Source organism: Ptychodera flava, chromosome 14 (assembly GCF_041260155.1).
Source record: "Ptychodera flava strain L36383 chromosome 14, AS_Pfla_20210202, whole genome shotgun sequence".
Lineage (NCBI taxonomy): Eukaryota > Metazoa > Hemichordata > Enteropneusta > Ptychoderidae > Ptychodera > Ptychodera flava.
In genome coordinates, this window is record NC_091941.1 from 19,099,564 (window position 1) to 19,124,621 (window position 25,058).

Below are 25,058 nucleotides of genomic sequence, written 5' to 3' on the forward strand. Positions count from 1 at the left end.
TTTGGGCAAACGCTTAAGTCATTCACTTTCGAGGCGCATACTACCTTAAAAAGATTTGTCTGTGTACCAAAACATTTTGGCATGCAATCAAAGTGCAAATTAAATATCAAATGTTCCATAAATCTCGTGGAATTGCCAAGAAACTATCAAAACTTTGATAGTTTTCATTGAACGGTGATCGGATTTACACATCTGATGTATCCATATGTAATTCTATAATGGTTCGACAGATAAACTGCATCAGGTTTTAACCAAGACGCGGGGCTTTTATCATCACATACGATGACTTATACGGCACAAAAGCATGTATTGTAATTTATAGTTTTGGCATTAACGTTTCTTTACATTAAGGTATACTAAATTTAAATATTTGTAATTTGGTGCTTCAGGTACAGCCTAGCCTGGAGTGGGAAAGGAGGAATTGTCCTCCGTTTGTGCATGCTAATCCCTTTCAGAATACAGGCCCTCTTCACACCAAAGAGCATAAATCTCTAAACAGTGACGCGGTTTTTTAACAGTTCTTTAGGAAAGGAAAGCGGCTTTCCTAATATGTTATGTCGTTAATGAATATGGCATATTGTCAGATATTTGCATCGTCGTAAACCATACGCCTCTTTACGGCAACAGCTTAGCGCTACCCGTTAATTTTTGCGTAGGTCAGAGGAGCGGAAATTATGCTCTGGCTCGCTAGAATGGATATTTGTGGATTAAGATTATTCTGTTGTAAACACCGATGATAGTGGTGGTGGTGGTGGCTGTGGTGATGATGATGATGATGATGATGATGATGATGATGATGATGACGACGATGATCACAATAGCCACACTACCACCATAACAAATACAAACCATCATTATCATCGTCATCATCATCATCATCATCAACATTATTACCAACGTCTAATGTATAATCATAAATGACAGCGAACATTCTATCGGTGACATGACAATGCCGAGTATTTTCATATTCTATGTCACTATCTAAACCATGGAATATACAAGATCCGACGGCTGGATCTTGTTGTACCAAAATGAATGGACGAAACAACAGGGTCTAGCATCGCAGGTGCACGGAGGTGACATTTGTTTCCGGTATCACTACCAAGTTTGGAACGCTTTCACTTCACAGAATGACGACCCCCGAACTCGTGAGCCTCAACTCTTCCACGATAAAGCACTTTAAAAGTATGCATTATTGATGGAGAGAAGGCTTGGGAAATGGTGCCGTACTCTGATATGAATGTTTAATAGGAAAATAGAGGATGGTGTCTAATGAATTGCTCATCTATCATGTTGATCTAGTCACATCATGCGTATTGGTGGAAACATTCTTCAATACTTGCCTGAGCAAAGCAGATTTTGTATGGGTGAGATAGAATTATTTTGGAATAAAATAACGTAAAATTTTCCAAAAAATACATTTTCAAGACTCACCTTCAACCATCCAAAGTAGAATAAGAATTGTAACAGTGTAAATACAGGAATGTAGAGATCGGCGCTGTTGGCTTTGTTGTAGCCGGCTTCCGGATCCAAGTATTGCCTTCCGAAGAGACACGCCAAGAAGTAGGTGTACACGGCTATTGTTACAACCTGGAACAAATCGTCATTGAGTGGTCATTTTCGGTGCAGCATTTCAAATTGTCACCAATATGATCTGGTCAACAGTGTCAACGAAATGGCGAATTAGCCTTTATTGCATTGCCTGTCTCAGTGTAATTACTGACGCAGAACCGTGCACTTATGAAAAAGCCACAGAGCGTTCGTTCACCCAAGTTTAGTGTGAGGGCGCTGCCAGTCACAGGACTACGCCATCGAACGATGTGGGCTGTTCACGAGGAGGAAAACCCTCTGACATGCAGTTTGGGTAAGGTTTTCGATCCTTGTCTGTGTATAAAGACTTCAGTCCGAAATGTTGATTTGATTACAAGAAATCAATGGACACAAATGAGATCGTGAGTACAGTCTGTCGGGGGAAATTTAAAGTCTATTCATGTGGCGTAATTTCCCAACCTAATTCGAAGTTTGAGTTCCGCGTACGATTGTCAGCAGTATTCGTGTCTATCTAGCTTTCCTGGTTACAGATGAACACCGTACAGTTTTGTTTTTTTGCTCTCTCCATCATTTGCCTCTCCTGCGACAAGTTGAAAGTTCACATTTCGTCATCAACTTTAATCAAACTTCCATTTGTTAATCAACGAAGCCCCATTTATCAAGTACAGAATGCCCGACGGGCTCATAAAGTTGTATCTCCATGTCTTCCCCGATGACAAATTCGTTGATAATTAGTATGTATTTTTTGTCTGCGTAGATTCGAACAAAGCCTGAATGTGAATATTATGATCATTTCATTCGAATATTTCTGTCTAAATTTTCTCGTATTTTCTTTATATTTATGGAATGTAATACTGTAATACAGTTTATCAATAATGAATGTATGGATGCCGCGAGAGTTCCGGTTAGCAGTATTAATTGTGCGCGCGTCGTTCCCAAGATATAAACCAGTGACAATCAAGGTTTCTCGTCTGCTTCGACGGGGCGGGAAATGACCAATCACCATCCAGAATATAGTGGTAAAAGTATGTTTCGGATTTGAAAGCGATTCCCGTTGCGACATGCTGGGAATTCTGGGATCTCCAAAAATCGAAGAAGCATGTACTTCACAGCACCCAGTGCAGCCTTTAGTCATTTCAGTCTATAAATAAGCAAGATCAAACAAGCGGGTCATGTAAACTTTGCAATCTTTTATGCAGCGTATACGCTTTGCGCTTTACATTGTCGTATGGAATCATAGTATTTCCGAAAAAAAATTATCACAAAGTATGTGAGTCTAACTATCGTATGGCACTGCTTACTCCGGTTGTTAGAGCTCGAAAGAGCCCCGCATGAGTAAAACACGCTTAAAAATATTACCTGTGTATAGACGAGAGGAACGCTGACCCAGTCAAACCCAAAAATTCCATCGCACTGGTCGTGGAAGTGGTTTACTTCCTGCCAACAAGGAGATGAGAGAGAAGGGTTAGAAAAATAACTGAGGCACCGCTGAGCGGGAGTTTACCTCGAGGGTCTGTTCATAAATACACAATTTAATGCTCTTTGGAAGAACGCATATCCACAATGTTTGCGACTGATATTTTTTCGCTTAGAGATATTTGCACAACCAGAGTTGCTTGATGTCCCTCTATTATAGAGTTGGTGCGATAGAATAAAGTGGGTGTTTGGTAGCGATTAAGATCTGTAAGTACTCTTCCCTGGAACATTCTGAATTGTCTTCAAGACAGACATAAAACCTTCAACGACAGCTAGAGACTTTCCATTTCAAATTTGTGAGGAAAAAAACAGAATCACATGATTCGTAGTCTGTTACACGCTTCGAAGAAAGAAAATGTTGGATGCGATTGGAAGGACCTGATGTTCTGTAAATGACAGACATCTAGATGTATTGAATACGTGGCCATCAAGGCTAGGCTATAGGTATTTTGATCAAAACGTCGATTTATGCGTTTGGGTCACGTGTCATTTATCGCTGGAAAGTTCCAGGGGTGCTTTTCATATATCGATACTTCTTCCGCCGATACAGTTACCATAGCGACAGAAATGCGCGATTATCACCAAAACAACCGGCCTTGTTCACATGAAACATTCAGTTCCGACCTTCAGAAATCAGACGTAGTGTCTCTGCGGATCAAAAAAGCGCGTCTTAGCACGGTACAGTATCTCCATGGCGACAGACGGCACTTCTTGTTATAGGAGCCACCCCAACCGCACAAGGTCACCGAACGGTGCACGCTGACATCGCCGATGGCGATACATTAAGATCAGCTATTCGGTCGTAATTCATCATTGGACGAACCCATTAACTTCCAAGTACCGCGCAAGTCAATTTCGTTTGCGACTGTTTTCGGCAATCAAGACAATTTCCGCAAAGAACGGTACAGAGGAATAAAACTCACTCTACTCCCGCGGTCGTAAAATTGCCGTAATTGCGCCACTCTCACTTTCTACATTTTATCGGCATTCACCGTTAATATAGGCGTACAATGCAATTATGGCTAGATCAAAGTTTAGAGTTCATAATACAATAAAGTTGTTCAGATTGAAAGGCAGTTTTAAAAGAGGCATTTCCTCTCTCTCTTTCTCTACTTAAGACTGAGTAACAGCTCTCGTCGATGATTTGCATAATAATATACCGACGCTTGCTTTGTATAGATACACGCCTAACAGGTGAGCTGCCACCGCGAGGCTGATTAAAGGCAGCTCGGTTGTCTAATAGAATATTATTACATCTGAAAGAGGTTATTGCACTATAGTTTGTCTGGGGCTACCCTGCATTAAGAAAGTATTATCTTCAGTACACTCATGCAGTCTAGACTATCAGACTATCAAAATATGAATACATATAAAGCCTATACAACGCCAGAAGATGATGGTGAAAATCCGAATTTTTGTAGACATAACATAACCCAAAGCGATATCAATGTTGTGTTTAGTATAGACACGACGGTACCCTTGCATATCAGCAGTGCGTTAAGGGGACCCTAACAAAACCGATGCTGTACATGTGAAGATATATTCCAACGCAGAAGAAAAGAAAAACAAGTTTATCTGTATTCAACTTAATTCCCCTCTTCGTTTCCCTTCCTTCGTGGCATATCGATGACCAACGATTGATTCCGAACGTGCTAACTTATCCAAGCCAGGACAGCTGGATTGAATGGGATTACTGAAAAGTCGCTGCAAAGCCAAGGAAAGTCAAGCAACATACTCAGTGATATGTGCTCCCCTGTTGGTCATTTCCGGGTGCGATTTATCTTTCACTTAGAGTGTGGTTCACGCTCGAACGTTTTCGCCTCTGATAAATGACTTGTATATCAGAGTGCAGAGGCAATGCACGGTCTCTGACTCTCTGGTGAAGATAAACCACACTTCCAAAGCCTGTAACTGTCGCCATAAGTTCAGGGTCCGTTCGGGGGGGGGGGGTGGTTATCGTAGTTGTGAGCTCAGACTTACTGTTTGTGGTTTTTTTGGAGGGGGGCATGCTAACATATGATGAAACGTCGAGACAATCTATTAAATGTCAAGAAAAATATGAAATCATTTCTTGATTTGTTACCTTACCTTGTACAATCATAGGGGAGTGAACACAACAGCAAGTTAGACTTGGACGGAACCCAGTAATTTGCAAGAGTACCCAGTAAGATTAATATTACTGTTATATATGATACTAACTATCGTCTCTCTCTCTCTCTCTCTCTCTCTCTCTCTCTCTCTCTCCTCTCTCTCTCTCTCTCTCTCTCTCTCTCTCTCTCTCTCTCTCTCTCTCTCTCATTATATATATATATCGTTTATTAACCCATATATATATATATATATATATATATATATATATATATATATATATATATATATATACACATACATACATACATACATATATACACACCATGGCAGATATCATATATATATATATATATATATATATATATATATATATATATATATATAATTGTAATGCCTGTTATGGTGAATTCGTTTACATGGTGTTTTATGCTTTTGATACGTATCGTCACATTTTCCGGCAAGTTGAGTTTCCGACAACATATCTCTTTAAACATGGCGAAAGTCGAGAAGACTGGTCGATATATCTCTCTCTTGCGATACCTGGCCTGCGTGATCTTATTGATCATTAAGCTGAGCTAATAGCGTGTGGGGTCGAGAGATCACCCTGCGGTCAAGGGTCACAAGTCGCTAAGTACGTCACCAGGCAGAGAGTATCATCTACGAATTCAACGAAGAAATACTAAATACTGTTCAGCTATTCGGAGACTCATAATTCGTTTAAGCGTAAAACACAGAAATATTTTCTGGGGACTTTCCACTCTAAACATATACTGTAATTGACACTAACTGTGGCCATGACCACGGCATCTGCTGCCATGGTGATGACGACAGCATTGGGCTGTATTAAGAGTAGCATTTTCTCTGACCACAGAATCAGATCCGTGAAAAGTGAATCGCATCATCTGCTATTTGCTATTTATATGTACCGACATGCCGCACCTGCCTGGAGACATAAGTGATGTGAGCAAAGTTTTCAATCGTAAGAAAGAAAGCTTCTACGCTGCCGTTCATGAATGTGTTATTAAAAACTGTTTCGTGTTGGATGAGTTCACTTTATTTTTTTTAGTTTTAAACAAACAAATGCAGAAGAGAAATGCTAGGCATCGTCTGATCAAAAGAAAAACCCGTGCAGGGCTCGAAATTCTCGCCGCCCGACGCCCGTGACAAGTGAATTTTGAGTCCGGGCAAGTGAAAACAACATTCTCCCAGCCCGACGGACAAGTGAATTTCAATGAGGCCACTGTACGTATGCGCTGCCACTCTCTAGTTCTTTGAGTGTACCGCTTTAGATATGGCCGGCCGATAAAATAGCTCTGTTTCTACTTGGTTACAAAATAGCACAATATTGACGTCTTTGCACGATGTTTTTTTCTTCTGATGAAATCATGTCACCATGCCTCCTCAACAGAAAACTACAACTTACAATAAAATGTTGTAAGGTGTTGAAACAATTTACCCTCCTTCCTACAAAGTTGCGATGTATTGAAACACTTTACTCTCCTTTCTACAAAGTTACAAATTCCCTGGTACGTGAAGTAAACATTGTTGCTGTTTGATTCTGCAATCGCGGTCCCTCAGTCCCTCATATAGACGGACCGTGCTACAAAACATCATGGAGGAATGATGAATACACTGAGGCTTGGCTTTGCCTCTGTGAGTCCCGCGTACCGGTCGTCCTTTTTAGTCCAAGTTTTATCTACTTTGCTTGAATCAAAATTTGGCCTGCAATTACTCAGTTGATAGTAAAAACCATTATTTCAAAGGAAACTTTCAAAAACAGAGTCAGAATACAAGGGAAAAGGAGAAAAATTTGAGGTTTTCTGAAAGGTCAAATCTGGGTCATCTTATGTGATGTCATCAAATGAAGACCCTTTAAGTACACAATTATGGTTCAAAAGAAACCACCTAGGAGGTCCAATAGGTACAATCTTATGATAAAAGGTAATTTCTTGTGCTTTCCAATTTAATGGCATTTAGCTTGACTGTCAGTTTTAAATTAAATTTTATTAACAGTTATGGCAAAAGGGAAATTGTCAACAGTATTTGCAGTAAGCATATCCATTTCAAATCATCACATTAATATTTCTGCAGAGTCCTCCAGTTTAATGATGTAATAGTGAACATCACTAGACATTTCTTGATGATATCAAAATATCAAATGAAAATGTTCCTGGGCTACAATGTTATCATTATCATTAAAACTATTATTACTCTTTAAAACATTGGGAAATGAATTGAACAATATCAGTGTGTCTTGTTTCAAAGGATACTTATGCTGAAGATGCTATTGAGCCTGCTTGATCACAACTATGACACAACACCACAATACTTGTATACACTGTCACTATGCTACCGAATGCTTTCTTCTGCATGGAAAATTTGTATTTGTGTGGCTAACAAAATTTACATCATGACTTAAAGAGTGCATAAATGTGCCACATAAGGTAGTAGAGCTTGTAGTGTATATGTATGATAAGTTGTCATACTGTGAACACTAACTCAATGCTGCAGAAGTATTCTGTATCTGTGGTAATACACTTCACATTGCTACCTGATTTTTAGAATTGCCACCTAATTATTTCTTGTGGCAAAAGTTTACCATCAGAAATGAAAAAGTATTTTGATCCCTTCAATGTCATAAAAACACAGATAATTAATGTAATAAAAACTAAACAAATATTCTTTAATGTAAAAACTATCATGAACAATATACAAAACATCTTGATTTGTAAAATTAGTAACTCCTGAATGCTGAGAAAGCTGTTGCTACACTTGAGATCATAAACTGTTTAAAAGTTGCTCAAAATGGCTGCAAGATTTTTTATTTGGCTAAAGAGTTGGCTAATCATTTTGGTGACTTACGGGAACCCTGCAGTTTATAAAAATACCACGTGGTAGCAGTAAACTAAATGATACTGAAAGTTTCACATGGGCACAATTTGACACAACACCGCTGGCCCATTATATACTTACCCTTAGTGCACCTACCTGACTTGCCTATTAAAACCAGGTACCAGGTCATGATGACACACAATGACAATGTACCGGTGTTGTTTTATTGAAACATGTCCCCCCCCAAAAATTTAATTGGTCACCCATTAAGACCTACTATGGGTCACTGTGTCCCCATGCTAGCAAAAGCTGGCTGAAACACTGTGTATGTGTACGTTACATAAGATATTATTTTTGATACACAGAATAAGGACACAAATTTATCAGTAAGTTACAGCTATTGTTTCTTTACAATGACATTAATAAAACCATACATATTTACTCTTAAAATCATCTGAAATTCAGGGCAAGTGAATTTTTCTTCCGGACAAGTGAAATTGAAAATTCACTTGCCCTATGGCAAGTGAGTTTTAAAAAAAATTTTCGAGCCCTGCCGTGTTTTTTTTTACATCCCATTCCTCGGGTTATGTTTTCGATTAGGACGAATCTGCACTCAATATTGAGTGTCAATTCGTATAAAACTGACAAATGTCTGTCACGCGCCCTCCTTGCATTGCGTACCTCTGATTCTCGTTAGTCTCAGTTAGATCTTTGCGACCTGTCATTTCAACCAATTTGTCGACTCGTTTCTGACATCCATGTTAGTCACAGATCGTAAATTTATAAATTAAAGGACAACGCCTTTGACGAGCTGGCACACTAATTTTCCCTGATGAAAGACTAAGTCATAATAATGTTTGGCATTTTGTACCAATCCTTACGCTGCACATGCATTAATCTTTCGCATTTGTTTTCAACTTACTTATACAATGACACTCTCGGACAGAAACGTCACAGCATGGAATTCTCTCAAACACGTTCTGATGACGAATCCCTCACCTGGAACTTTTACATCCGGTCTTGAACTCCCTATGTGTCATTAATTATAAACTATCTTTTAGCCCTGCTTAATGTTGTCAACAATCATTGGACTGTGAAATTGTAATTATAATGAATTTGTGACGGTAATAGCATTCCTTAATTCCTTGAACGAGTGACGTGCTATTTCGCAGTGAAAAGTTTATTGTCAAGTATTGTGGCCTATCACCAGTTGTGCAACAACATACTATTTGACCTACCGATAATGCTTGTTTAAGTAATATTAATCTTGAATGCCGAGGTATACGTGTCACCGATTATTCAAAACCCGTGGGAGACGATATGGCGTACTGGCGACCGGCAATTTACTTACGGTACGTTCGTTGCAGTTTACGCAGAACGCCAGGTACAGCTGCCGATACCCGAACAGAAGCAAACACATCTGAAGGTGACGTAATGTGACGACGCTCATTATCGTATTTAGCGTACAATACGGCACGATTTGATCGCCGGGGGGGGGGGGGGGGGTGGTTAATGACGCGAAGTGGAAAAATATCACTTTGAGTTTGTGAAGGAGCAAGCTACAATAGTAATTATTTTTGTACACATATAAAAGACCTGGTTAAATGAACCGCAGAAAAGGAAACGTGCAGTTCGCTTTCCAGTCTTATCGCCATGGAGACTTTCCTAAAATACTTCAAGTAGTGTTAAAAGCAAGGACCGCAGATGCCATTTTGCCCCTTCTTGTATTCTCAAATCCTGATAAAATATTTCCCTTTCGAAAAAATAAGGTTGAAACTGTTTTTCTCTCGACAAAGATGGTTTTCCCGATTACAATCCTTACTGCTAGGTGAAATAGACGGTAGAGTACAGGCTGATGTGTTAGTTTGTATAAATCCGACCCATTACCAGTGTGTCTCCCACAGGATTAAAGTCAAACACTTAGGTTTCTGTCTGATAGTGCAGACTTTGTAGGCAAGATAAGTGCTGGATTATAGCCTTAACTTACATCTATGATACTTTTGACTGCAGGAGCCCCAGCTATCCGTCCTTCCATCCTGGCGCGGCGAACGAGGTTGATGAACCAGATGCACGGCACCCAGTACTTGGCATGCTGGGAAGGTATCTCCTCGTAGGCCTTCCTCTCCTCTTCGGTCATAAAACCTGGGAAAAACGTTTGAAATTCAGAAGAGCGATGATATTAAGTGCAATCGAATCAATGGTTTTAAAATTTGGGTGCATAAGTGTGGAAATACGGAAATCCCCACTTCAGTCATTCTGGACAGCGCCATTAAGGGGGATATGGTAGATTTGTTCCGGATGGCATTCGTTAAAGGCTTGATTCATCCGTATTAGGAAATCATTTGGCTAGCCACGTTCCTCGGGACGCTAACCCGAGGAACTATTTTCATTAAAAATAAATGTTAGTCACAGATCATTGCTTAAAAATGTATAACATCTGCGCTTGCTAGCCAAGCGGTTTGTTCGGTCAGGGACCCTTCAAAAAGCGATTTTGCTTTTAATTTTTACCGTTTGCTCGCTGTAAATCAAGAGAAGACAGAAGTAAGTATTACATTTGTGTCGTTACTCGGCAAGACGAGTTTGGCGGGAAACTTATGAGTTGGGCTGTAGATAAGGTAACTTGGATTACAGGAAAAGCACGTTTATTTCCCAAGCATTAAATAAAATTTATAAGGGACTGGTCAGTTTCTTCGGCCTGGGGGGGGGGTGGATTATTTTTTGCCGACGTCAAAAAGTGGCTGACCCCCTATTCCAAATTTCGTAAACACGGGGACCCCCCCCGCGACAACGGTAAAAAAAAGGTGTACATAAATTATATATATATATATATATATATATATATATATATATATATATATATATATATATATATATATATATATATATAATATATATATTTTGAATGAGCTGTGAATGTGTTTCACACTTTCTATGCTTAACCAGATGTCCTGAACCGTTGTACAAAATGGATGTCAATCATTAATATCAAAGAGGAAAAAGCAGTAAATCAAAAATTTTGATGGGTGTTAAGACTTGCCAGCCATTCAATTAAATCTCCTGAGGAACCATAGAGAGGCATTTTAGCCAAATCTGATGTGTGCAGTGTCTGAGAGGAACTTTTCTTTTAACATTGAAACCATAAAAGCAGAGCTAATAATGTGAAAACTGCCTATTTTAACTGTTTTTTTGGTCATAAAAACATCTTTCTACCGAAAACCTAAGACACAAAGGAAAATAGTTGCATCAATGAGAAGGAAAGATATCTTGTCATTTTTCTATCTCTAAAATAAGTCACTGTATCAAATATATGTTGTGAAATATTTGTGCATGTTGCTTTCTCATACTGAATTCTCATAGAGAGAACAGAAAAGTATCAGGAATTTGTCATGATTTTCATATGAACTGCAGATTTAATAATGGTACACTTTCACTTAGCAAACATCAAGATATCTATGACATATATCTCTGACTTATCAAAGTATGGCGCCCGAAGGGCGCGCCGAAAAGTATGAAACATCCTGATATCTCTGATATATATGTCTTGCATATTAAAGTCATGCACCAGAAGGACGTGCTGAAAAATGTCTGATATATTAAAGTAATATGCTCAAAGAGCACGCTGAAAATTTTTAAACATACAGAGATCTCTGATATATGTATGCCTGATATGTTAAAGTTGGGTGTGCTGAAAAAATATGTCTGATTATTAAAGTTATGCGCCCAAAGGGCGCGCCGAAAAATGCAACTGAATGATGAAATTTGTGGCTGACACGATGCATTTTAGGCAATGATGAGCCTGTGTCAAAATTCAAAAACACACTGACCCCCCCCCCTATTGGGCATTTCAAAAACATGGTGACCCCCCTATCACCAAAGTCAAAAACAGGGTGACCCCCATGAATCCATCGCCCCCCCAGGCCGAAGAAACTGACCAGTCCCTAAAAGAGGTACCCTGAGCAGACCCCTCGTTGATAACAGTACCGAGGGGCACGCATTTCGTTCCCCTGGAGTTATAACCTATAAAATAATGGTCCCTGCACAACTGTTGTGATTGGTTACTCATGTGAAAGTGAGGTCGTGGGAGGCACTCTCACATACACAGCGAATAATATTCCAGTGAGTGCACCAAAGAGGGGAGAGGAGGGGGAGGTCGATTTTGCAAAGTGTCAATGCTACCCTGCTGGTATCGTTATAGACCGGCCTGAACCATCCATTATATACGCAACCGCCAACTGACGAATCAGGATGCTTGACAGACATAAAGCTAAAAATTGCGACTGACTATTCATTGCACACCCTTCAAACTGGCAAAGAAAATTTGGATAGAACGTAAAATATAGTGATGAAAATGACTTGCAGATGCGATGGAGCGTATTCTTGTGGCTGTGGTTGTCGGCATAATCCATCTCCCCGCGACATTTGTCAACACTGAAAAAGTACATTTGCGATGCAGTGATTCCGTATCGTGCCCACTTAAAAGATCACAGGAGGCCAGGTGAAAACGGATCATTTTCCAAGCCAACAGATTTGATGTGTTCTCACACGGTAGCAGCACGCATGGCGAGGACGAGAAAACCGCATAATTACTTTTCGGGTCAGAGTGAGAAGGGAGGATCAAAGATCTTTGCAAAGAGTGAATCTACAGCAATCCACTCTATAAGTTATCTGGAGATGCGCATGCAAAGCTGAGAACAAATCGAAACTTGTTATCGCTGTCCCGGAATTCGTAAATCGGCTAGTATTTGTCCACCGCTGCGATGACTAATTCAGATGTAGACCGTCCACTTAAAGGGATACTCTGCACAGGCACGCACGTCAATAAAGTCTGGCGACGTCGTACTCGAGTCGAAACATGATAGCATCGTCGTTTTTATAGATATTTGATGAGTGTACAGTTAACTCCGCAAGATGGGGTTGACTGGGAGTTCCAACGCGTTGGCGGGCAAAGGATTCCCATAACGTTTATAATAAACAGAAAAGACTGACTGCGTCAGCGCCGATTTGGTTTCTTGACATTTCCATCTAAGATTTGCCTTGCTTACAGGCACGTGAGTTGCGTAGGAACGTGGCTGACGGTCGATTTTAATTGAAATAGATCGATATGGAATGACTGTCTGAGGAGAGCTTACTACACAAAGTTTACTTTTCTTAGTCACAACGCTACGCATTTAATTTGAGCAGAAAATAAGACAACATCACCTTCGCAAGTCATTCTTGAACTCATCTTCATTACGTCTGACTTTGTAGTCTCTGCTTGTCTCCTCTTTGCTGAAACTGTTTTCAGAGGGCGAAATAATTACCATTCTGTGACGTCATTTCACTCAAATCGACTGCTGCATTATGAGAAGTTTCCATAATTGCTCCAATTGCTAAACGAGTGTACGCGATTTTTTTTTCTGTAGCACTAATCTGAGCTGAACACTACTTTGGAACATAATGTATGGGCGCAGATAATCCGATGACGTGGATTCTTCAGGTTGATAAATGACTAAATGGCGTCTTGTATTGCACACCGTGCCAGTCCTTTGACAGCAGGAAATTTCTCGCTTTCAGTGTTTAAGTAAATTGATAATGTGCATGAGGCGACAGCAAACTCCCAAACTGAACAATATGTAAACTGAATGTGTTTCCGTCTTATAGGGAGCAAAATTACTCGTATTCTCCTTACACTGGACATCGTAGTAAACCGCAAAGTGTAGTACTTGTATTGATTTGCCCACACAACATAGATTTAGTTGAAATATTCAGTTTTCAGTTTTTGCGCGCTTTTTAAAAGCTTGGCAAGCCTACTTTCTCCCGTTTGAATGGCAGATAGTCTTATAAATTAAATTTTAGAATTATTGAGTAGACGATGACTACAACGATATTTTTGTCTAAATATTACCCTTAGGATGGTATAACCTCCCATCCCCCATCCCCGTGTCATATTTAGCCAACACTGTCCATGGGTTCATTAATTCTAAATGATGCTATGATAGATAGATTCTCTTCGTGTCTTGATGATGCTGTGAACCGATCGAGCGATAATTGACGCTGTATTTTCATACAGGGTTGCCAAACTGCCAAGGTTTGTTCAATGTGTAACTATTCAATCGATTTACATAACATTCTTGCTAGCAAGGGCTTCAAGATTGAAAGTCGGTTTATTTACAATGTGAGGGAGATTTCGTAGGGGTGACTTCGGAGGAGACTTGGAGAGATTTTAATGAGATTTATCCGCACTGTTCTCCATATCATAAATTTGTCAAACAGAGAAATCTACAGTATATATATATATATATATATATATATATATATATATATATATAGACAGGATAGGTCAGGCAGCACCAACTATATATTATCCGATATGTAACTATATATATATATATATATATATATATATATATATAATATATATATATATATATATAAACAGATTACTTCAAGTACAAAGTAATGAAATCTATTACTAAGTTTCATGCATCTTGCAATCCTCAGATAGAGTGAAAGGATTTCTAGCTCGACACTCTTACAGATAGTATTAGGACGAACCATTCTATTTGTAGGTAGTGTTAAAATTCGATAAATAATATTTGTTTTGGTGGCGACATTTTGAAACCAACTCAGAGCGTTTGTTTAACAGTGTAGATTTGTCAGCATTGATAATGTGCAGCTTTTCTGATATACAAAGATTACATCGCTTGTTCATATTAGAGTAGCTCAATGCTTTATCAATGATTGACCATGAAATGTCAAAGTCTTGTCCCTTATTTCTTAAGTTCCATACATATTTTGATAACTCGGTGTCGTTTTGTATCTCTCGTTGCGGAACGACTTCATGTGATTAGCGTAGCGCGTCTTGAAGGTGTTATCAGTGAGGCCTAACACCTTGATCTCAAAGATTCCAAATTGATGGAAACATATACAAGCATGAAATTTTTAAACACAGTAAAATGTTGAATTTTCAAATTTATGTAGAACAAAGACACACTACGCCTGTAGCTTCAAACATGCATATGTATTGAGCAGCGACTGTTAGTAGATATCTGTATAAAATTATTCCCAAGGAACATTCCTATTCATTCTACGTTATTCAAGTACATACTGCTCAATCAAATATTTCTTAAATTGTTCACCATACTGAATGCTTAATGGACGAGACCAGAAGACCACGTTAGGATAAAAATGTTTTGAGGTTAGGGGTCTTGTGGTTAAGGGGTTTCGCCTTCAAAGTTGCCGGTTCGATGACAAACGTTTATTTTTCATAAGCGTCAGAAATAATGATAATACCGGTAGTAATGAAGGACCATATTTTAGTTCTACGCATTAAACATATGTAGCAATGCCGTTCAGTATGATCAGTGATTCTACAAAGATCACAACGATTAATCATTTTGTAAATGAGAATTAATTGGAGTGTCCAAGCCACGCCCCTTTGACCATAACCAGTCTTGGCCTTCACCAATCAGATTAAGCCTACTGTGGTACCTACAATATTTAAAGAAAAATGCGTCTAAGGGGCATGTATTCTGGCACTCAATTTTTTACAATCTTACCTGGTCTACTACTTATGGACTCGTTCGCAGATCTCGGAATAAATGTGGTTTATAAATATGGCTTATTTTCTGAAAATCAGAGCTATAATTTCCTCTTAGAGTTAATACAAGGATGGCGGCCATTTTGACTTTAGAGTGTCGGTAAATTATAGGCAATTTGTGTTTCTCTGGCACAGAAAAAAATCGCACGTAGACCCCCGATAGAAAAGTTTGAGCAAATGTTTAAGCCTTTCAGTATCGAGGCGCTTACTATACTCTCATTGAAAGTTCATCGGCATTTCTTTCGGTAACTCATTGAAAGGCAGAGAGCCAGTGATGTAGCGCTTTGACATAATAAGCTTGCGTATGTTACCATAGAACCTAAAAAATGAACAATCCGATGTCAAATGCGTTGCGTAACGGCACTTGAATGTTAACGCATAATGAGTCAATATGACTATTAAAGAATAGGGCGAAAGAGGTATTGCTAGGCTAATACAGTTGGAGGACAAAATGTCATAGCTTTCAAATCCACGGTAATAATCTCTACACTATGTTGGGTCAAATTCGGGGGATTTTTTTGGATGGTGCGACGAGTCGAGCTACAGTGACTTGAGAGATTCATTAGTATAAGCCCCAAGCAACGGAGCGGTTGGCGCTTCTCAGCATTCTGAAAACAGGCACGATCAAAGCAAATGCAAGCATCCCCTGAAGCACGGCCACTAGAAATCGAAACCACAAATCGAAGCCCGTTTGTTCAGCTTCACCATCAGCGCCTTTGACACACTCCGAAGGACTTTTTGCGCATTGACTCGATAGCCGCAGTGACCGAGTGTCAGAACGGATTCGCTGTAATGGCTTGGCTTTTTCACGGTCCCTCCACAAAAATATTTGTGGAGGGACCGTGCTTTTTCACGGTTTGTCATAATCTGACGTGACAGGTAATGTCAGAGATTTACCAGGGAAGAGTGTTTACTTTTAACTCGGCTACGATTGCATATGTCAATCGCGATCACCGAGGTGCAGTCGACTGCAAGCCTGATGGCAGCTAGCTCCATAATTACAGGGGGATTTTTGTTCGCTCATTTTAGGTACATACCATTACTTATTAACGCATAATAGCCACCGCAACACGCTTAAAATGTTACTCGCCTGAGAGGTCGTCTAAACCTTTTTTGCGGCTTAACTTTTCATGGAGTCTAAATTTCTCATGAGGTTTCGAACATGCACATGCTCAGTAAGTAAAACCAGATATGAACTGAAATGCTCCCCTGTTTTCGTGTATATTGCAATTGTCTGTAAATTGAAACTTTTGCCAAAAGATTCCAAAGTCACTGAAATTCAACACTATGAACAATATTCACAATTGATCATTTCCAAAAACCATCAAGTAGACAAGTATTTTATTAGGTTAAATGGAAGTACGAAATTGTTATTGTTGTCATTGTACATTCTATCGCCAATTTACATGGCAAGCGTAATTGCCTTTGGTCAAGTCCTTCAAGCTTTGCATGCCAAGCTGAGAAAGGTCATTAAATATGCAAATTATAAATTAACTGACGTGAAAATGCAAAATGTCTTTAGCTAGAATTATATAACTTAATCATCAATTAACATAACACTCTATTCAACTTTGGTCAAGTCCCTCAAGTAATCACTAATTTGGAAAAAAGTTCATTAAATATACAAATTACCAATCAGCTGACATACCAACTTTAATCAACTTTAATCCTTCCAGTTTAATGTGCCTAATTTGGAATGTTCATTTACAAAATAAAAATTATCAATTAGCTTACATGAAAATGTAAAGTGTCTTTCATGTCATAGTGTGTTCAATGTGAATAGCAAGTTTCGTCAACTTTGATCAGGTCAATCCCGATGATGAGCTGAAGCAAAATGCTCAACGTCTTGCAAAAATGTTATATCATAGTATCTTCAAAGTATACACAGCCAGTTTCGTCAACTTCGATCAAACCAATCCAGATATATCCTAAAATTACAAAACAAGTTTCATGATGTTGTATCATACCTACCCCGACGTATATAGCAAGTTTCGCAAACGTCGATAAAGTCAATACAAATATATATCCCTATTAAAAAAGTTAAATATGCAAATTAGTAATTAGATGATCTCAAAATGCTAAACCGGTTTTTATTTCACAACATACTATCTCCAATTTGTATAGCAAATTTCGTCAGCTTTGATCAAGTCAATTCAGATACATGTGTATCCCTAACAGGGAAAGTTTGTTCAATGTGCAAATTAGTATTTAGCTGATCTCTAAATATTAAAGAACTTTTGTTAATGTTATATCATAGTATATCAAATGTATAAAGCAAGTTTCGTTAACGTTGGTCCAGGTAATCCAGATGATGTGTATCGCTAATTATGAAAGTTTATCAAATATGCAAATTAGCGAGTAACTTTCATGTCACCCCTTAATATCTTTCATGGTTGATATATCCAAGCGTGAACAACATTTGTAGAAAATATCATTAAATTTTATGTATTCGTTCTTAATGTATAATACACGTTTTTTCTACAACCATTAACTATGGAAATATGCATAAAATATGCAAGCCACATCCACCAAAAACTAATTAATTCTTGCCTTTTCCAAACAGAATGTAGATAGTAGATTTCCTTCAACTGATCCTATCCGCCGTTCTTGAGATATCGCGCCAACAGACAGACACACAGACACACGGACACACAGACATCGGTTCGACATTAGCTCACGTGTATTAACACGTGAGCTAAAATGACAGTAAGCTGACGAGCGTTGACTTTATATGGTTTTCGACAGAAAAGGCGAAAAAGGGAAGAAAATGTGTAAGAGTTTTGGGGGGTTTTTTGGGGGGATTGGCACATAAATAGCTTATCTTGTGAAGCAAAATAACGAGGAAAATCTCCCGCGTTAATGATTTCCCCCCCTGTGACGATATGTTGGGTTATTTGCATGCATATTGCGTATGCAAAATGCAAACTGCGAAGTTAACGTTCCAAGTAGCATATCCGTGGGGACCCATACGGGAGTCAGCAATACATTCAGCAAGAAAATACCTATAAGTGCCACGCGAAAATTCCGAAGGAACCCATTCAAGAATTAGAAGCGAGTTCAATCAAACAAGTCTCTCGATGAAAGCATGGGATAAACTCGTACGCTGGGGAGGATTTCTTTTTCCAGCGTTTCGGATGAAATTGATGGATCCGATACGTCATCAGCGGGCGTAGACGGGGGGATTCATCGCAATGCGTGGCACGATTTTCAGCCACTGATCTGAATCATTCATGGCGAACCGCTCGTCTGTGAAAGCAACTCACAACCGATGCCTTGCATGATAAAAAAAAAAGAATTGGGTTAAAGAATCTGCTTGATTGAGCTTTCCAGACTAGATGTCCAGAGCTCGCTGGACAAACGATGGGCAGTCAAGATCAAATTCACTAGGAACACCCAAATAATGACGTTGTGTTGTTGTAGAGTATCAAAATGCATTGTACGACTGTTGACGTGTAGATTACAAATGTGCTGTCGGAACGGTCCTAATCTGAGGACGATTGCAATTTCCCTGAAAACATATTTATCTTCAAAATAAAATATAAGGAATAAACAAGAAATTATAAAAAACAAACAATTAAACTATCAAAATAAGAACAGTTGTTTGAAAACCAGGAGCATCAAAATATTACCCTAACCTTATCATCAACGCAGTTCTAAGGGTATCTCGAAATCATGTAAATTTTATTTAGTTTTGTATTTACAGAAGTGTAATTTAATATTTATAGAGTGGGAAGCTAAAACAACGGACGCTCCATTCAATTCTCAGCGTTATTGATTCTGTATATTTTTGTGAAATTATGAACATTTTATCATCTAATTATATTCAAGTTTAAAGAGCGTATGTACAAAACTCGACTTGTAAGTAACACTGTATTGATCATCACACAAGTGGATTTCTAAAAGAAAAGGAGACGAAAAATGGGTGAGGGATTTTTAGCAAATGGCTATCAAGAAGAAATAACTTACCAGCGTTGACCACATGGTCATTCGTTGGAAAACGTTTCTTGACACTCTGGGACACAGCACGGAAAAGTAGAAGGGTGGACAGGTTGATGTAGCGGACCATCGTCCGACGAAGCAACTTGCCTTGTTCGTCCACGCCGTCGACGTGCGCGGCGACGTTGTAGACTAGCCGGTCGGGCCAAGGGATGGCGAGGAATTGCTCCCACCAACGATGAATGATGACGGACACATAGAAGCCGAGGACAAAACTCACGGGGATAAGACTGCTGAAGTCGTTTGCATAGATGCATATGGCCTCGAAAGTAGTTCTCTGGTCTCGATTCAATGCCAGTCTGTACACAAGGCTTATAATCGTGTATGCCCCAAGAAACACCAAAAACTCTCGCCGCAACAGCTTGTAGACGCTGCCTTTCCAACGAAACAACACCTTGAAGTAGTTACTGACTTCTTGGACTTTGGGCTGAAAAATAAGAAAAGGTTTTTTCATCGTAGGATGCAGGAGGATGTGAACCAAGGCCATACACTCCGATGGACGATGTCACACTGAAAAGCATCCGTATACTCCGACTGAGGTCACCTCATGGCGGATGCAGAGCGCGCCAGGGAGCTGCAGCTGGACTTTTTTCCCGTGCTCACGTTTATGACGGCCTGAATGGTGCACGCTATTTTACTCGTCAATTGCCTTCCTGCCTGCTTGCCTGATAATAATTTGCCAAACCGACGTACACCCGAGCGCCGTCTTAGGGAGTTTGCATCGAATAATTGACGGGTGGTTTCACAGGAAATTGTAGGTTGGGACACGAAGAATAGCACAACCATATGTGGAAGTGTTCCACTCTCAGGCGATGATGAAGTGGCTAATTTTCAGGTTTCTGCCGCTTTTCAGAATTTGCGGAGATGCCAAAATACTCGTCCACGAGGACGTTTTAAAGCGAAAACATCCTTTCACTCGGCGTTAACACAAGACGACGTCACTTTAAGTATGTATGCGAAGCAGATTTCTCTGTCGTTTGAATGTCAACGACAACTGCCAATATTTAATAGATGGGAATAGTGATTTACGCTCAAAAATCCTTGGGCACGGCCATTATTTTTCATACAGAGTGAATTTGTCAAATAATTTACAGGCTAATGTACGTTCTCCATTAAATGTAGACCAAAAGGTAATGTACTTTTCACGACTTCACGTAGAGCGAGAGTAATAAACACGCTAGATTAAGGAAATATGGATAAACAGGTATATAGTTTCACATATAGGTTTGATTAATTATTTAAGCTCATTTCCCATAAACAGTGTTGCATGGTACGACTGCTCATCTGTATTAGTTCTTCACCAGCTGACACGTGTCATGTGACGTCACAGTTTGCTTCTACAGATGGACAGTAACAACCGTCCGTTGTGATTTACATTTTTTCGGATTTACTTTCACACAGAACAACAAGTACATTTGTCGCCTATTTGCCCTAAATCGTAAATAAGATAAATCCATACAACGAAAACATCTTTTGGGATCAAACTGGACGCTATTCTGAACGAAATTCAATTTATACTTTAGTTTCATTAATTTTCACCGAATCTGAGGTAAATACGCGAGCGCACAGTGCGTCCATGCGTACACAAAAGCTAATTAGTAGGAAATTAGTGAAGGACGACAAAGTAAGTAACAAGAAAGATACTGTATTTATCTACGCAAATAACTCGTTCCTGAAATGACTGGTAAATTAGTAAGTGAATAAGAAAACAAGTCAGTGAGCTTGTGAGTGGGTAAATGAGTAAATGAGTGTGTTTGTATACCTACATATACATGTATGTATGTATGTATGTATGTATGTATGTATGTATGTATGTATGTATGTATGTATGTATGTATGTATGTATGTATGTATGTATGTATGTATGTATGTATGTATGTATGTATGTATGTATGTATGTATGTATGTATGTATGTATGTATGTTTGTGAGTGTGTGTGTGAGTGGATAAGGCAGTTAGTCGGCCTATCTCTGTCTGTCTGCCTGTCTCTCGGTCAGCCTGTCTCTCTGTAATTAAGTAAGCAAGTAAGAGACTAAGTAAGTAAGTAAGTAAGTAAGTAAGTAAGTAAGTATGTAAGTAAGTAAGTAAATAAGTAAGTAACATATCATATGGTGTGTTACTCTGGAAATGTCGGCCTTAATAAAGTTTGAGTTCTTGTTGAGCTTTAAATCCCGTGAATGGCATGGGAATTCCGAGATCAAAAATCAATGAATTTGAATGAATTTGTATATCGACAGAATCGCTTAGAAGTCAAATACTTACAAGCGCATACCCAAGGGCATGACCAACAAAACTACGATTTGTGACCGAAGAGTTGATAAAAATCGTTTGTCCAATCGGTTTCAGTAAAACAGTGGTGGCTTTTGAAACCCCAGGCTGATATACCGCTTGGAAATCCGACGTCACATCGCTCTACTCGCAATGCATATACACGACATTCACATTCAACTCACAATTTTTTCCATCTACTAAAAGATACGACTCCGGTACCACAGCCAAAAGACGCTTCAACCGATCGCTGATGGCAATCTGTATAGTTATCTCTGGGTTCTATCTTCGGAAAACGTAAAACGAGATGAAAAGGGACCATGCCTGACTTTTAAAGGTTTCCCAGTAAATGAGTTTCCTCGCGACGCAATGGAAAGCACACCCTGCGGTATTGTCTGCGGCGATTACACACTAAACCAGCGGATTATACTGCAACAACGCGAATTAGTTGTCGAAACGGCGTATTTGTTTGGGAGGGTCGTCATTTTAACTGCAAAAGACGAGAAGTTCGGTGGTGCACATTTTATTTGGCAAGCCATTACGAGAAATAATGGCTTGGATGAAATTTAAACATGCATTCCGACACCAACACAATCAGAGTAAAGATCTTTGCGAGTTCTATTACGTTCGTCGATGATACGATTTATGAAGGCCCTGCGTCCCAAATGTAGCTTGGCCTCTCGAGCCTCACCATCCCAGTCTTTTGTTTGTGTAATATGGTCTAGATTTGTTCGTTTTGAGTACTTTTATTAAGCCCATCGTTACTTACGCAGTTTGGGGGAATATAATATCTATACGGTGGCTTCGTGAGATACAAGCTTGACTTTGATAGGAATATCGAAAGATGATGTTAAAAAGGAAGTAAGTGACAGGTGGCGATATGTATTTGCCTACGTAGCTGACCACAAAATGTACAGACACGTAGAGTATGATTCTCTATGACATGAAGAAATCCTCGTCAATAAAATTCTCCAAATCCAATGAAAATGAAACGCAGTGGTTTGAGTTGTTCAGGGACTGACCCCTCTTCCACCAGGACGGGGAGTGGTGGCAGTGGTAGTGGTTCACAGCGATAGCTGGAGGCGTCTCTGTTTTGACCGGTTTGAACGAGATTCAGGCTGCTTGAAATTGTGTCGATTTGGAGCTACTACGTCGTCTGCTTGTATGACGTCACACCCGTGTCTCTCAATCACAAGCGTTTCCATCAGAACTAAATCCTCGCGTCCCCATAAACTGCAACGACTGAATTTGACAAAACACGCCTCATTAGTCAAATCCCACATCATTGTCTTAATCTAGATCTCCTTTCGCCAAGAAAAACTAAATGGAACAACAAGGACGCAGGCAAATACTCCATAGCGTAGTCTCATGATAGTCGTTGTCATGAGTAAAACGTATGTATGTATGTGTGCAATTAAGGTACGATGCGCTTCCGGAACGTTTTTTTCGGACACTGAATAATTACATTACTTTCCTTCTTGTCTTCTTGTAAGAACTCACACGGAAGCCTGTGAGAAAATGAAGTTTCTAATCTCGGTTTTTAGAAATGGAAATTGATTTTCCCTACAGAGTTAACACAGCGTATAGTGGCCATTTTGAATTTCAAATATCGACAAACTTGTTGCAAATGTTTCTTTTCTCTAATTTACAATTTTGCATGGTGACCCCTCATTGTTACTCTTGATTATGGAAGAGATTATTTTAGTTTTCTTGAGAAAAGTTTCAGCTTTCTGTTTCGCGCTGTGTATTGCCAAATTACGAGACAGCACGAAAAAGAACTTTTGGCTCTTTGACATGTGACGTGAAACGTATTGCCTGCAGCTCACTACCCAGACAAAATCAAAACATTTATCTGAACGAAGACCGACTTGATCAGTTAAATTTGTCGACAATGCGATTCTCCTTCAATGTTAATGTTAGGATTCATGCCTCTGAGACTTCAAATGCAAACTGTCCATAGAGAAAATCGCTTCGCCCTCACCACTATTTTCATTCCGGATATTGATCATTCAACTAAAGTTATTGGTGAAAAACACTTGTGGGGTTTGAAGATATATTTTTGATAGTGTTGTCTAGCACGTTTGCTTTAATATTTTCGGTGAGATGCAGTTAATTTCATATCGTTACCTAACACGAAATATACAACTGATGACAAATATGTGTACACATGTGGCACTGCAAAAAAGACTAGTTTATTAAACGGTGACTGGCAAACTAATAATAATTTATGCTGTAATATTTGCTACTCCCTCAAGTCAGCTTGTTATTTTCATACAATGACACACTGTGGGTGACTTTGCGGTTTATTTGATAGTTCAGATGACGCCAGACTATTCGATCTCTCGATTGATTCGTCGACAATGGGAAAAAACTCTGGCAACGAGAACATTGAAGCGGCGACTTACGTACAGAGGAGCCTTCAAGTGTTGAATGTTTCATACTGGCCGGACCAAAACATACCAGCATTTGCAAGGCCAAGTTACTTGCAATTTGCAAATTGGCTGACTGTTTTGCAAGTCGTTAAGTCGTTAAGCTACCTTAAAAACACCCATCACTTTTAATAGCCGAATCGCATGAACAATACCGAGAATATGTGGCCAAATGAAAATTAAATGATTCATGGTGTGTCGTCAGTTCGCAACAGATTAATTAAGATAGTTTTCAGGTGTAAATGTTCTCTGTAACAGATTTCTCTCGTATTTTAGGATCTTAGAGTTCTAAAAGTTACTCAAAGACTTTTGCATGATATTTGACCGGCCAGCCCATCCTATCAATGAGCAAGACAGAGAGAGATCAATACCTATTTCAAGGTACTGCAAACGAATATGGCAATTTTTGCTAGACTACAACCATCTTGCCTTCTAAAATATGATATCTCCTCATCTTTTAATTTTGCCACACAAGCTACAGCTAGGTAAAATTGAAAGTTCACCCAGGGGATTCAGAAAGCAACAGTGCCATCAATCAGTTACGTCATGCCCGATCGTAGAAAGTCTCATCATGGACGCAGCTTACTGTACATAACTCGAAATAACTCGAAAATCACATATATTCACGATTCAAATTTAGCGAGAAGTCGAGGTTGCACTCGCAGCATGACGGTTGTTGATAACACATCAGTTGCCGAACCTAATACACTAAATGCACTTTCGGAATCATGGGAATGAATAACGAGGTCACGTGACGAAGGTGACCCTTTATTGCTAGAAATAGATACATAATATGGTGAATAATTAATGAAGGAATTTTGTTGAACAACTCTTTC

The 25,058-nt window shown here is 39.2% G+C and overlaps 1 protein-coding gene across 2 annotated transcripts in view; it reads right to left on the bottom strand.

Moving 5' to 3' along the window:
• LOC139149640 (bestrophin-3-like) overlaps nt 1–25,058 on the bottom strand; it is a 50,781-nt gene that overhangs the window by 5,508 nt on the left and 20,215 nt on the right. For both annotated transcript variants that reach the window (XM_070721478.1, XM_070721477.1), the window contains exons 3-6: nt 19,496–19,952; nt 9,938–10,092; nt 2,911–2,988; nt 1,435–1,590 (exon numbers count right to left, since the gene is read on the bottom strand). In XM_070721478.1, coding sequence (XP_070577579.1) covers nt 1,435–1,590; nt 2,911–2,988; nt 9,938–10,092; nt 19,496–19,952 — 846 coding nt within the window. The remainder of the gene's footprint in view (nt 1–1,434; nt 1,591–2,910; nt 2,989–9,937; nt 10,093–19,495; nt 19,953–25,058) is intronic.